The sequence below is a fragment of the Podarcis raffonei genome, chromosome 8, assembly GCF_027172205.1.
Source record: "Podarcis raffonei isolate rPodRaf1 chromosome 8, rPodRaf1.pri, whole genome shotgun sequence".
Classification (NCBI taxonomy): domain Eukaryota; kingdom Metazoa; phylum Chordata; class Lepidosauria; order Squamata; family Lacertidae; genus Podarcis; species Podarcis raffonei.
Window position 1 is genome coordinate 75,526,374 of NC_070609.1, and position 15,100 is coordinate 75,541,473.

At 49.3% G+C, this 15,100-nt stretch overlaps 1 protein-coding gene and 1 long non-coding RNA gene across 10 annotated transcripts in view; one reads left to right on the forward strand and one right to left on the reverse strand.

The window, feature by feature from the left end:
• Position 1: 1 nt before the first annotated feature.
• Positions 2-15,100, reverse strand: part of CASZ1 (castor zinc finger 1) — a 306,042-nt gene continuing 290,943 nt past the window's right edge. For 5 of the 8 annotated variants that reach the window (XM_053400928.1, XM_053400925.1, XM_053400926.1 and 2 more), the window contains 5 exons: positions 14,587-14,758; positions 7,207-7,355; positions 5,766-6,000; positions 4,357-4,650; positions 2-2,646 (listed from right to left, as the gene is read on the reverse strand). In XM_053400928.1, the coding sequence (XP_053256903.1) occupies positions 1,466-2,646; positions 4,357-4,650; positions 5,766-6,000; positions 7,207-7,355; positions 14,587-14,758 (2,031 nt within the window). In that variant the 3' untranslated portion in view covers positions 2-1,465. The remainder of the gene's footprint in view (positions 2,647-4,356; positions 4,651-5,765; positions 6,001-7,206; positions 7,356-14,586; positions 14,759-15,100) is intronic. The other 3 variants (XM_053400929.1, XM_053400931.1, XM_053400930.1) reach the window with 3 other exon arrangements.
• LOC128419795 (uncharacterized) lies at positions 7,311-14,921 on the forward strand. Of its 2 annotated transcripts, XR_008331924.1 has the most exons (4): positions 7,311-7,391; positions 8,097-8,207; positions 9,131-9,327; positions 14,334-14,921. It is a non-coding gene; the product is annotated as an uncharacterized LOC128419795 (long non-coding RNA). The 2 variants fall into 2 exon arrangements; XR_008331923.1 differs by having other exon boundaries at positions 7,351-8,207.

A 15,100-nucleotide genomic window follows, 5' to 3' on the forward strand; every position in this document is an offset into this window, starting at 1 on the left:
CTCTCTGCCCGAGAATCTTAAGGTAAGAGCCCTATGTGTGGCTTGATGGGATGGGTTGTAGTAGCTAATATTTATCCTCCCCCAACTTGTTCCCACTAAAAGACGCATGCCCTCTTTCAGCCTTCATAAAGCATGCTTAAATGGGGTGAAGGTGGGGGGTGGGAACAATGGTAGAGCAGGGTAACACCTCTGCTTCCTTCCTGTAGCTAAACAAGCCATCCCCCAGTAAGACCAAGTACTACTTAGGCCTGCCTACTCTTTATGAGGTACTTGCATCTTCCACCTCCTCTTCTTTCATTAGCAGCGAGGCGGAGGGGTATCCTGAGCTCCTGGGTCTCTACCCTACTTGTTGGGGGTGGCCCTGCAGTCTGGAAAAGAAGCAGTAGGCACCCCCTCTCCGCAAGGCAGCGGTGTTTGGGTTGGCTCTGGTTAAATCCAAGCCTCCCTTTCACAACCAAGGGTTCTTTTCAGTGCCGTACCCCGTACTTGCTGCCACCGGTCAGAGCCCCACCAGAAAAGGAACACTCCCCACTCAGGTGTGGGAGTGTCACAATATAAATAAGTTCTTTTTTCATTTTAAAAAAAAAGATTAATATTATTATTATTCTTTAATAACAAAGAGGAGAAGTATCCGCATATTCCCAGCCCCGTTCAGTTCATTAATGCTTCTCTTTCTCTTTTATTTTATTTAAAAAACTGACAATAAATACCCCATTTCCCAACCAACCCAAGCTGCCTGAGACCCCCATTTCTCCTGTTCATTTGATGTTGGAGAAGAGAGGAGAGAGAAAAATAGAAGTATGACTGATGCCCTCCCCCAACCCCAATTATGCCTAATGGCGAATAACTTCGCTTTTGTGGCTTAAAGGAACCAAATCCTCATTTTTGTAAATAATATATTATTATCACCCCCTAATATTCACCATCGGATGCTAGCTGCCCCCTCTCCCTGAGAATGGGAGGAGTGTTAAAGGACAAAATGAAAACAGGAAAATAAAATAGAAGTTAAAGAGGAAAAGAAACAACCCCACTCCCCCCTCCAAACCAACAAGGGGAGATTTTGAGGGAAGTGGCAGGGGAGACATTTGCCCTTATGGTTAGCACATCCATCCAGGAGAAGGAGGGTCACTTCTCCATGGCCCAACCCATCTGCATATTAGTAAAAAGATTTGCCGTCTGCCACCCTGTAAACATGTGCGTCCCAACAGATGGGTCCCTCCGCCTCCCCCTGCCCTTCCCATGGGCACAAGGCTTCTTTCCTTTTTATTTTTTGCATGGTCCAAGGATTAAGCGGTTTCCTCGTTATCTTGTGCACTTCCTGGGGTGGAGTTGGGTGTGTGTGTGTTTCTCTTTGCTGCTTGTCGTTCCAGCGTTTGTTCTCGCCTCACGTAGCGGGGTCCTCTCATTTAATTCAGTTTCTTATTTTTTTAAAAGATCAAAAAACCCTGCTGCTGCTGTCTATAAGTTAAGGGGAGGCCTCAGGGGCGGGGGCTTGCTCGCCTGGAGGTCTGGAAGCATCGCTGTGGACTGCAGAAGGAGAAGCAGCCTCCCCCAGTTCCCTAACGTCCTTTGCAGGCATGGCCTGGGGGTCAGGAAGTGACTCTTCAGAGTCTGTGTTCAGATCTTCCTCATCGTCATCGTCATCATCGTCGTCATCTTCCTCCTCCTCGTCTTCCTCATTCATTTCCTCCTCATCCTCCTCCTCGTCGTGGGAGGAGTCGTCCTCCACGTTGCCACAGCTGGCTGGAAGCCGCTCGCTCTCCACGGAGACCCCACCCTCACCGGCGGGGGAAGGGGCAGTGCCCGCAGCCTCTGGCAATTTCTGGCTGAGGTCCAAGGAGTCATTGAGGCCCACGCCCGCTGCATTCTGCAGGAAGAAGAGGGAGCTGTTTGTGTCAGTGCCGAGGTTGAGCGAGCTGTCAAGGTTGACGGAAGAGTTCTGCGCATCGTACTCCAGTGTGGAGGGCGGGAGGGCCTCTGGGCCCGGAGAGATGGCCGGCAGCTCTCCGCGCTCCTGTTTCTCGTGCTTGCGCTTGTGCGAGTCCATCTGCGACATGCCCACCACCGTGTGCTTGCAGCCGGGGTAGGTGCAGTGGAAGTGGGAGCACTTGAGTTTGTACTTGCAGTCGGGCACCTCGCAGTCCACGCTGGAGCTGAACTGGCAGAAGCCTGCAGCGCTGATGACGTCCTGCTTGCCGTGGTGCTTGCGGTGGGCCGTCACCTTGGTGCTGTCGGTGCAGCGGAAGCCGCAGCGCAGGCAGTGGAAGTGCGTGCTGTTTCCCGAGAACTGGCAGTCGGGGAAGTTGCAGCTCAGGGAGGACTTGAAGCGCTTGAAGTCGTCCAGCACCAGGTTGTCGACGCGGTCGTGGTGCTGGGCATGTTTGTACATGTGGGTGCGGCCGCAAAACTTGTAGCCGCAGTTCTCCCTTGTGCAGTGGTAGTGGGTGACCTTCAGTGAGAACTGGCAGCTGGCATCCTTGCAGTCTTCATAGAGGTCGTAGCGCCGGAAGCCCTCCAGCATCATTCCTTCGTCCAGCATCTTGCGGGAGGAGGCCGTTTTGCGCCGCTTGCCAAATGGGGACATGTCCTCAATGATCCAGAAGCGCTTCTTGGCCCCTGCGGCGGTTGGCATGGTGATGGTGTTCCCTGGGGAAATGAAATGGGCAGAGGGGATTTTAGAGCAGGACTGCATCAGACCCACTTCTCTTTCCTGCCTAGCTAATTGGGGTGGGGGTTCAGACACGCAGTGTTTGCCCAGTGTTTCTTGATCTTTACAGTTTCTAGGCAGTGAGAGGAATGGCAATACTGTATTAGGCTCCTTCAGGCAAACTCATTCCATCCACCTCATCCCCAAAGCCTGGCCACTGCAAAGCCAATCTTTTCATTCCCTTGAAGTGGTTTGGCAAGAGATGAATAGACTTAAGAGATGGAGAAAGGAAGGCCTTGTACTTCTGGTCATTACACCTTTTTTTTACCTGTTCTGCCTTTGTTCCTTTGGCACTTTATCTGTGAGAGAGTGCTTTGTGACTCCACTCTCATACCTAAATATTTGTACTCTCACTACATCAAAGGAGCAGTAGCCGCAAGCCAGGACCAGACCATGTTAATAAACCACGGGCTCAACACTATTCCCTCCCTCTCTTTTTTTAAAAAAAGATGTTTTACCTGGAACTTGCATGTGACATGGAGAGCAATGAGCAACTCGTCTGTCATCTGATATGTTTACTGTTTCACTCACTCAAAGTCAGACATGCAGCCCTCCAGATGTTGGATTCCAACTCCCATAATCCCTGACCATGTTGTCTGGGGGTGATGGGAATTGGAGTCCAGTGTCACAAGTTCCCTAGCACTGCTTTATGAGATTTCTCTCCTTGCGTTTTTTAGGAACAAGCTAGTAAGTAAGGGTGACTTAAATGAAACACAATAAAATGAACTATAAAACCAACAACCACATGCATCTAATGTTGCTCCAACAACTCTCCTGGGCCATGAATACACAGAGCTTCAACCTGCACCGACCCCATCTTGCTCCTCACAGAAGTGGCAAGGGGTAAGTCCAGAATGGGCTGTGTAGTCTCCTGGACAAGAGCAGCACATTGGGAAGCCTGTCCCTTACAAACAGTTTGCATAGGAGAGAATGTTTATGCCCAACCCAAAGAGTGAAAAGGGGTTTTCACAAGGGATAAATTTAGGAGACCACATCACGGGGGTCAGACAGCACCCAATGTTTAGGAGCTGGCAGCATTCTTAACCAGGGCTGAATCGACATTTCAGATTTCTAGGCTCTGTACCCTACTTGGGCCACCATGACTGTAGCAAGATGGTGATTGGGTGAGCCAGATTTGAGTTCTGAGGTTAAGCTTTTAAGGGCCAAAGGCCACACTGACCAACCATCAAGTCTTTGGGGGCTGCATATTAAAGTGGTTATTTAACTCATAAAACCCCTTTGCTATTAACCGCTCACATTGGGCGGCACAGGAAACCATTTGTGATCAAAAGGACAGAGGATCAATCAGTAATTAGAAACACACACACACACACACACACACACAATTAAAAAATATGAACAAATGTTCCTTTTTTAAAGAAACCACTTTTTGTGCTGAGGTGGGTTTCTCTGTGGCCTGTAGGTTAACCTCCCTTTGTCTTACCTACTATTGCAATCAAAAATTGGTCTTCTGTAAATTGATTTATATATATATATAAAAATGGCAATCCAATAACTGTAGGTGTCATTTTGAGCATCAGTTTGTCATCCCTAGGACTTTAGTGGAAGGACAGGGAGGTAGAGCCTTTTGGGTAGGATGTGGTGGGTGGGGCTGTAAAAGTATGAGAGAAAGTGTAGAATGGTTTTACCTGCCGCATCCTGCACTAGAGGGACATCGCTTTTGACTGGAGTTGGGGCGGCAATGATGGGTGAAAACCCTGTTGAGCTGGCGGTAGGCAAGACAAGGCCCCTGCTGGATCCCAGAGTGGCACTTAGCAGAGAGTATGAGACACAAGATGGAGAGAAGAGATACGGGAGGGAAGGAAGGGGAGACCTGAGCAGGGCTTGTGAGAAAGATGGAGGCAGAGGTGGTGGTTGTGGTGCATTTTGGGTAACGTCATCACCAGCAGCAGGAGGAGCAGCAGCAGCAGCAGCCAGGCAGCCTGGAGAAATGTGGAAAGAAAGAAAAAAATAGCAGGGGGGAAAAACAGAACAGAAGGAAAAGAAAAGAAAAAAATAGAACCAAAATGAGAACCCAAGAGTGTAAGCAGTACAATGAAAATGGAGAGCACGTTCACACGTACAAGAATGGAACCACTGACAGAGGAGATGGAGAGTGTGATGGATAGCAGTGATGGAGTGAGCATACCCAGAGACCAACAGGGAAGAGCAAGAGGTGGCAGAGGTCCCTGTGAGTATCAAAAGGGGACTGCAGTTTTACCGCCAGCCCTCCTCATCTGGTTTGTGGCAGGCTGGCTACAGTCAAGCACCATCATCCTGGAGAGGTGTGATGAGCAGTGGTGCAGTTTAAAGAGGAGTATGGCTGCTTCCTTAGTGCTATGAGTTTCTATGCTCTGCCCTGTTTGTGGAGTGGTTGCGATTAGCATTTACTTGCCGCCCTGATATTGACCAGTGTTTTTAGTAATGCGTTTCCACCAGCCCCAGCAGGCTGCCCCAAGCAAAGGCCATCAATTTGAACTGTGCTGTGGGGAACAGTTACTTTTAAAAATGGCTATTATGGGGATACTTTGAGGCATCTTTTTAGGTTAATGCTCCTTGATGAAATTGTGGGGTGTGCCAGCCAACCTCACTGACGTGTCCCCCTGGTAACCCCAACCCCTGACACTCTTGCTTAGATGACAGGTGACAGGTGCTAGAATTTCCCCCCAAAACCTGGATCACAGTATAATAATCTCCCCAAAGGGCAACTGTGTAAACTTCAATTTGTTTGATCACTGGGGCGGTGGTGGGGAGATTTTAAGTGAGCAAGTACTGATACCTTTATTTCCATCAGGAATTATTTTAGCAACGTATGAGCTGCACAGCCCATTCTGGATCAGAATAAAAATACTTTCACAAACCAGGGATGGTGATGTCAAAGGGGCTCTTTTAGATGACACAGTGATGTCTCTTGCTGTGTCACAGGCGGAGAGGAGATCCCGCATGGCGGAGGAGGATTTGGCGCAGCTTGTGCGAGAGAGCACCCAAGAGATGCAGCTTTTAGGCTGCTCAGAAGCAAAGTGTCACCAATAAACCGTTTTCTCCCAGTGTCACTTACCGGCTGAAGTGCTTTCGTTGCCCACTGGCGTGCTGGAGCAGCTGCGGTCCATATTGGAGGACTCGGAGGAGATGCCACCAGGGCTGCATCCTGTGTAGTCAATGTACTCATCTGTCTCGGTATCCATCATACTTTGGGGTCCCTGGAAGGAAGCAGGAGTCCCTGATGAGGCTGGGCTGGGAGCCATGCTGCTGACTTGGGGGAGGTTTTCGTTCCTTGGAGTGTGTCCAATAACCTGCAGCGAGAAACGCGATATTGGGAGGGGTGTGTTTGACTTCTACACCAATAACAGTAGTTGGGTTCCAAGTGGACATCTGTTTGGTGTTAGGTCATGTTGGCTAGCACAATCAGGCTGGCATCATATACATCACCTGCCTAAAGGGTGTTAATGCTGGCATTGTGAATTCTGTGTATCTATGCAGAGGATGCCGCCAGAGCCTGGGCCTGGGAGTGTTAATCTTGGCATCAGCATTGTGCTGTGTTGAACTTGCTGAATTTAGCAGCTGCAACTATGGCAGAGGCAGCATATGCATGAAGATGTGCTGGGGGGAGGGGATCTTTTGATTCTGCATTATATTATTACTACTACCACTACTACTACATTTGCCACCTGCCCTTCACCAGCAGGTCCTGGGGTGGGTTACAGCACTTTAAATTTCAGAATTAAAAACTGTTAAAACAGAGGAAAGTTACAGGAGCAGGGTGGGTCCTGAAAACAGACACCTCGGTTGTCAAAGGCCAGAGCAGAGTGTTCACAGCATTCACTGAAATCTGTGTAGTGCCAGTGCAATATGCACCTCTGTGGGCAGGAAAGTCTACAACTTAGGGGTGGCAACCCCCTGCCAAGTTTCTGAGGGCAATGGAACGACTAAAAGGTCACCCTCTGCTCAACTGTAGGGAAGGAAGTGGTTTCTCAGACATTTGGGGCCAGAGTCATTTAAGACTTTTAACACAAGCGAGAACACTTTCAGCTGGACCAGGAAACAAACTGGCAACCAATGCAGTTGTTTTAAAATAAGAGCAAAGGGGGGTAATATAGGGGGGTGATTCTAATGTCACGTTTTCTAACATAACTGGAATGCTCTTTGAATATTTGCAGAAGTAATACAATGGCAGAACTGAATGTGAATGCAGATTTTAGAGCAAAGGATCAGGAGCTGTGAGGAATTTTGAAGATTTTGCTTTCACATCTTGTCCTGGACAATTCACATAGGTCTTGGGGAAGGGCTGTAGCTCAGCGGTAAAGCATCTGCCTGGCATGTAGAAGATCCTAATTCCTGTTAACTTCAGGTGGGCCTGGAAAAAGCTCCTGCCCAAAGAGCTGCTGCCAGTCAGTTCTGAGCTGAATAGTCTGACATGATATAGCAACTTCTTACGTGGGGAAGTGCCATAGCTTAGTGGTTTCTAAGCATATTTATAGCCACCCTGCAGGAGGAGTCACCTGAGTGGGAACACGGTCGAAGTTCTTCCCCAGCATCCTCCTCATGTGCTTCCTGGCATGGGATGTCATCTGATGCTTCAGGAGGAAGGAGAACTGGCAGCCTTCACGGATGCAATGGAAATGGCTGTTCACTTGGTTGTACTTGCAACCTGGGAGAGAGGGAATGCAAAACAGATGCAAACCTCGTAAGTTAACAGTGGCCAGGAGTGGAGCAGCTGTACTCCGGGCAGGGGGCTTGGCAATGGCTGCTGTCCTATCTGATCTCTGAGAGAGTGCAGCAATTGGGACTGACTGCTGGCTCTTCCGCATCCCCAGACTTGTGTGTTAAATACTTCCTAATGTGGGAGAACAAGGCAGAAAGGATTCTCTTGCTGAAAAGGGGTCAGGAAAAAGAACTTGTTTTAAACTAGTAGCATAGGCTTCTGACACAGGTGAGAAGGCGGGGGGCGGGGGTTACTTTATTAATTGTCTTAGAATCCAAGACTTAAATCAGGAATAGGGAACCGGTGACTCTCCAGATGTTGCTGAACTAACTACAACTCCCAACAGTCCCAGCAAGCATGGCTAATGGTCAGGGATGGTGAGAGCTGTAGGCCAGCAACATCTGGCAGCCAGAGTTTCCCCACATCTGATTAAGATGGAAGGATGTCCTTCCCCTACTTTCCTCACCTAGTCCAATCAGTGCACATGGCACAAAGCCTGGCTGGCAAGGGGGTCAGTGTGGAGGAGGTCATGTGTCACCTAAAAGGTTTTTAGGGCCACTCAACATGAGTGCTGGTTGAATCCTTTCTGCTATGCCAAAGGTGGTGGTGGGAGAAGTCCCAAACGAACAAGGAGAGAGAAGGGCTACATGGGTCTAGAGTAATAATGGGGAACCTTTGTCCTCATAGGTGGTGGTGGGACTCCAACTCCCATCAGCCCCAGCAAGCAACACAGCCAATGGCCAGAGAGGATGGGAGATGTATTCCAGCAACATCTGGGGGAAAGATGAGTGAGATAATGTATGTGAAGCCCTTTTGGTGTCCTAATTTTTCTATGTAATTAACTAAGTAAGGCTGCAACATTTAATTTATTAATTGGCTAGATCAATCCATTAAAAACCATGTTGATAGACTAAAAATGTGTCCAAATTAATTGGACAACATTTTCTGAAGCCCAGTTTTTAAATGCAAGTAGTTATGAAAATTGCAGCTGGCAGAGGGGGGGATATGCATCTCCTAAGTTAATGCCTTGTGCATTAACAAAAGCAAAAGAAACACATTTTGTTTCGTTTGTTTCAGAACAGATTTGTTTAAGTTTAATCAATTAATTGAGTAACTTGGTAAGATTCCTTTAACGGGATGGCAGCCCTGATTTCTCCTTTTTTCTTTGGGGGGTTTAGATGAGGGTGGCGCTCTGGCTGTAATGTTGGACTCCAACTCCCATCAGCCCCAGAGCTAGCATGGCCAGTAGGCAAGTGATAGTGATGATTCAGAGGATGGTGCCAGAGCTCAGTCTGTTCAACACCTGTTTAGAAAAAAAACATTGTTCTGCTTGCCCAGAAGCTCCTGACTATCGAACTGAAGCAGGCTCTTGGCCTTATTTGAGGAATATTTGGGTGCATCACTTTGCATGCTTGAAAAGCATCACAAACAGTCCATGTCCACCAACAATATTGTGCACACAAATCCACACACATCATGAAGAACCTCTTTTCTTCCTCAGCGCATCCATAAATGTCCCCCACCACAATGCCTGCTCCTTGCCAAATTCAGCCAGTGAATTGAGCAAACTGTATGTTCTTAAGAAAGTGGCACTGTTTTATGTCTCTGCCAAGTTTGGTATTTGTTTAAATATTATTCTCTCACCCCGTAGAACTCCCCCCCCATCACCCATCACCCCCCTGTTCTGTCTCTATCAACCCGCCACCCTGTTCTCCTTTCAGGAAGAAGAACAAACAGTGCTGGCAGGACTGAAACTGTATCGGCCGCAGGCAGGTGAAGGCTTGCCCGTTGCTGGGGCAGCTGAGTGTCATGTATCATCGGGCGGCTTTGTCTGGCCCCAGCCATCCCCTGGAACAGCACCGGTTGAGCAAACAGCGGCAACCGCCAAGCCGCTTGACATTCGTAAGCCAAGACCCAGGTAAGGGGCAGACTGACGGTGTTGTTTGCCGTTGCCCAGGTTACCACAGGCCTCGCTGCCTCTCCAACATGAATTCTTTATGAAGTAAAAAACCCACAAAAACCCACAACCGAATAGGAAGAGATCTCTCTCCTGCTCTCGCTTTGAATGTTGGCTGTTTTGTCGTCTGTGTGTGTGTGCGCGCATATTGGCTATTTTTATCCCCATCAATAGAATCAGTTGTGTTCAGGGGGGTAGCAGGGAGGCAGCCAGGGACACAAAGAAGGCCATGGCTTGTTTGTTCTCCAGGACTCCAGCGAATACATGGTGCCCCAGACAACATGGGGCTAAACACTTCTCTGGGGTGAGAGGTGCAGGTACAGCTAGTGGAGAAAAAAGAGGGTTGCCAGTTTCAAAAGCCAAAGGAGACTCTCCCCCTGCCTTCAAATAATGGCTTAGAAGCCAAATTTATCTCCCCACCTCCTTGGACCATCTGCGTAGAGGAAAGGTGGCTGCCTGAAGAAACTTACAAAAAGCTATCAAACAAGAAGCCTCCAGAATCTGTTTCTGAGACTAGAGCCTCCATATGCATGTGTTCAGTCTATAATAATAATAATAATAATTTATTATTTGTACCCCACCCATCTGGCTGGGTTTCCCCAGCCACTCTGGGCGGCTTCCAACAAAGATGAGAGATACACTAAAATGTCACATATTAAAAACTTCCCTGAACAGGGCTGCCTTCAGATGTCTTCTGAATGTCAGGTAGATGTTTATCGCTTTGACAGCTGATGGGAGGGCGTTCCACAGGGCGGGTGCCACTACCGAGAAGGCCCTCTGCCTGGTTCCCTGTAACTTGGCCTCTCGCAGCGAGGGAACCACCAGAAGGCCCTCGGAGCTGGACCTCAGTGTCCGGGCAGAACGATGGGGGAGGAGACACTCCTTCAGGTATACTGGACCGAGGCCGTTTAGGGCTTTAAAGGTCAGCACCAATACTTTGAATTGTGCTCGGAAACGTACTGGGAGCCAATGTAGGTCTTTCAAGACCAGTGTTATATGGTCTCGGCCGCTCCCAGTCACCAGTCTAGCTGCCGCATTCTGGATTAGTTGTAGTTTCCGGGTCACCTTCAAAGGTAGCCCCACGTAGAGCGCATTGCAGTAGTCCAAGCGGGAGCTAACCAGAGCATGTACCACTCTGGCGAGACAGTCTGCAGGCAGATAGGGTCTCAGCCTACGTACCAGATGGAGCTGGTAAACAGCTGCCCTGGATACAGATTTGACCTGTGCCTCCATGGACAGCTGTGAGTCCAAAATGACTCTCAGGCTGCGCACCTGGTCCTTCAGGGGCACAGTTACCCCATTCAGTACCAGGGAATCCTCCACACCTGCCCGCCTCCTGTCCCCCAAAAACAGTACTTCTGTCTTGTCAGGATTCAACCTCAATCTGTTAGCCGCCATCCATCCTCCAACCGCTTCCAGACACTCACACAGGACCTTCACCGCCTTCACTGGTTCTGATTTAAAAGAGAGGTAGAGCTGGGTATCATCCGCATACTGATGAACACCCAGCCCAAACCTCCTGATGATCTCTCCCAGTGGCTGCATGTAAATGTTGAAAAGCATGGGGGAGAGGACAGAACCCTGAGGCACCCCACAAGTGAGAGCCCAGGGGTCTGAACACTCATCCCCCCCCACCACTTTCTGAACACGGCCCAGGAGGAAGGAGCGGAACCACTGTATGACAGTGCCCCCAGCTCCCAGCCCCTCAAGACGGTCCAGAAGGATGTTATGGTCGATGGTATCAAACGCTGCTGAGAGATCCAGCAGAACTAGGAAACAGCTCTCACCTTTGTCCCTAGCCCGCCGGAGATCATCAACCAGTGCGACCAAGGCAGTTTCAGTCCCATGATGAGGCCTGAATCCCGACTAGAAGGGATCCAAATGGTCCGCTTCTTCCAGGCGTGCCTGGAGTTGTTCAGCAACCACTCGCTCAATCACCTTGCCCAAGAATGGGAGATTTGAGACTGGGCGATAATTGGCCATCGTGGCCGCATCTAAAGATGGTTTTTTAAGAAGCGGTTTAATAACCGCCTCTTTCAGCGGGTCTGGGAAGGCTCCCTCACGGAGGGAAGCATTCACCACCCCACGAAGCCCATCGCCCAGTCCTTCCCGGCTAGCTTTTATAAGCCAGGATGGGCAAGGATCCAGGAGACAGGTGGTTGGCTTCACTCGTCCAAGCAGCCTGTCCACATCCTCGGAGGTAACAGATTGGAATTGATCCCACACAACTTGACTAGACAGGACTCTAGCACTCTCCCGCCCTGGCCCTGCTCCCACGGTGGAGTCTACTTCTTCCCGAATCTGAGCGATTTTATCTGCAAAAAACTTTGCAAAATCATTGCAGGAGATCATGTGGCCCGTACTGGGCCCCGATGTCGCAGGTGGTTCCACTAAATTGTGAACCACCTGAAAAAGTCTCCTGCTGCTGTTTTCTGCAGATGCAATAGAGGCGGCGAAGAAAGTCTTCTTTGCCGTCGCTATCGCCACTTGGTAGGCTCTGTTAGGATATTTCCGTTCCACCTTAAAAGGAAGCAGGATGTTTGTGTCACAGCCTGCGTATTTCCTGTTTCACAGGATGTTTCTGTTGTGTCTTTGCTTTCGTTTCTCTCTTTGCCTGAGCATACTGAAGCAGGCAGTCATGTTTTTTCTTTGTTCTGACCAACGCTGAATAAACTTGTAAATATGCTCTCCTGCTGTGCATCTTTCGCTGTGTGAATTCTGCTGATAGAGTGTGCGCCAGCCTAAGAATGTGGAATACTATTTCTGAGGCTTCGTGTCGCTAATTGCTGATATTGCATGTCTACAGGAGATCGATGGATCGTCCGGCAGCCGGCTTGGGGGCTATGATGGACTTTGTCTCCCTGGCAGTATCCCAACAGGCTCGACGTTGAGCTCTAACCTGTGTCCGGTCAGATTCAGAATGAGTTATCCACCACCGGCGCTCTAGCCGTCTCAACGATTGTTTCATTGCCCTCAGATCCGTGGAAAACCACGGGGCTCTCCGGGCTCCATGCAATCGGAGAGGGCGCTTCGGAGCCAAACAGTCAATAGCCCTGGTTAACTCCACATTCTAGCGGGCCACCAGGGAATCGGCTGAAAGGCCATCAACATGGGATAAAGCATCCCCTACCACTCTCTGGAAACCATTTGGATCCATTAAGTGGTGGGGGCAGACCATCCGAATTGGTCCCACCTCCCTGCAGAGGGGATGGGTCGCAGAGAAGTCCAGTTGCACCAGGAAGTGATCTGACCATGGAACTTCTTTCGTTTTGCTTTTACTTAGTGTCAGATCACCAACATCTATAGAGGTAAACACCAGGTCCAAGGTATGTCCGCGGCTATGGGTTGGGCCAGACTTATTCAGGGACAGCCCCATGGAGGCCATGCTTTCCACGGGTCTAGGCCAGTCCTGCATGGAATCTTTGACTGCAAAGCCAGCAAATTGGCTGGTTTGAGGTGGGTGGGTGTTATTGGCTGTTCAGATAGGGATTTAGAACCTGTGTCCACACACAACACATACAGCCATCCCTGACCATTGGCCATGCTGGCTGGGGCTGATGGGAGCTGGAGTCCAGCAACAAACACCTGGAGGGCCACCATTGTAGGCCTTCTGAAAAGGGTGTCCACCACTTCCACACACACCTATGACCCTGCTAGACCTCAGCGCCAGTTAAACTAAGAGGTGCAAAACCCAGGTCCCAGCTATCACTGGTGCCCTAAAAACTGGTCCTGTCATTTGGATTACTGGGGGCAGAAAGCTGGTTTCTATATGGGATGGCTCTTAAAATTTGCAGATAAATAAGTAACTTAGAACTGGTTGCACCCCTATTAAATAACCAAGTAGCGACATGGTCCAGGGATTGGCACAACCCCTTCTGGTTGCAGTTCAGCAGCTGATCCAGTGGGGCTGAGTGTTGGGTGCCTCTGCTCACAGTCTGCAGAAGGGGCCAACCATGTGTGGGTTTAGCCCAGGAAGGTTCACTTTTGTTTGCCGTAGCAGCTGGAGGAAAGGAGGGGGAGGTGTTTACAATTTCGTAATTGTTTTTGGCATGGCCCTAATAAGTCTGGCAAGCAGATCTGCCAACCACACACCCTGCCGCCTATCAGGTGCTTTGATGTGCCTGGATGGTTGGCATCGAAAGAGGCAATGTGCTTGCCTCCAGCGCCGAAGCGACTGTAGATGCCAGAAGAGAGGATGGGAGGATTCTCCCCCTTACCCTGCCACTACCACCATTGGGAAATATTTACCCTTTGGCTTTTGCTAGGCAGATCTGGCAAGGAGTATCAAAAAATGTACTCCTCAAGCCAAGGGGTATCATGCAAAAAGGACTACTGGGAGATTTCAGGGTTCTTCCGTCACACTCAAATTTCTAAGGTGATCAGAGCAGGTGTTTGCTCCCTGTGACACTCCTCCTGCAACCAGGGTGAGCAGAGACATCTCGCTTTGCTGGGGAGTTGCCACTGGGGTTGTATCTATTAGAAACAGTTGTGGGTTGCCTTCCCCACTTGCATTCTTAACTACTCAGGGCAGGACCCACTGATCAAAGGAACTTTTCCAAACCTGTTTGTCTGCCTACCCACACAGAAAGTAGGCGATTTGGCTTAGAATAGAAGTGCACTCAGTTCTGGTTGTGTGAAAGGCTAGGGAGATGGTGCAGTTGTAGCAATTGGAGAGCTGGACAAGGAGGTGGGGAAACCTACATTTAAATCCTCACTCAGCCATGACATTCATTGGCTGACCCGGTATCAGTCAGTCTACCCTACCTCACAGGGATGTTGGGACAATCATACCATTTTGAGGTGTGATATAAAATAAAAAAGCTAGTAAGAAGGGGCTCTTCCCAGGCACTAACGACCTGTATGCTTGCCACTGCACCCTTACAAAAACCAACCTGATATGTAAGTAAACATATATATTTTTTTAGAGAGAGACAGGTCACTAGTTTCCCACTTTCTTTCCTCTACAGGAAACAGATCCTGCAAAGGTGGCTGGGAACTTCCCACTGCTTGGGGAAAGGGAACAGAATCCGTTATCAAAGGAGGAGGAAGATAACCTGGTGGAAAAAACACTCTTTATGGAGGAAATGGCCAAGAGTGACTGAGTGCAACTGTATGCACACTTCCTTGTGAGTTTTAGATCCAGTGTCAGACTTTTTGCTGCTGCCAACTGGTGAAAGATCCTTCCCCAACACCATGTTACACCAGAGGAGAGAGACTTACCTAGCCTGCCGCACTCTTCCCTCTTGGTGAAGTACTTGAAGCCATTGGCTGCTCTGCGCTCTGCCTTCTCATGCTTCTTCACGTGCCAGGGGAGTTTGGTGGTGATGTTGGTCACAAAAAAGCAGCCAGGGCGAAGACAGTGGTAATGCCCTCGCATTCGGAACTCACAGTGCTGGAAGGAGAAGATGAGGGCAAGCAAGGTCAGCATACAACACAAACAGCAACCCTGACTCAGAACAAAACCCAACCAAGTTAGCGTGAGGTCTGGTGGTAGGAATCTCCCAGCATAATTTTTTCTCTCTGACCCTTATGAAATGCATGTATTTATCCAAGTAGATTGTGTTTTCTGCAGATTGCTGTTGGTTCTAATTCAGCTGTAAACAATGGGTTTTTCCAGGGAAAAGCAGCGGGGGAATCGCAAAATTGTTTGGACCATGCCCAGAAAGAATGGGGCAAGCAGGAGTGTGGATGAGCCCTTAGCTGGAGGATGTGGCATGAGAGCTAAACTAGGCTA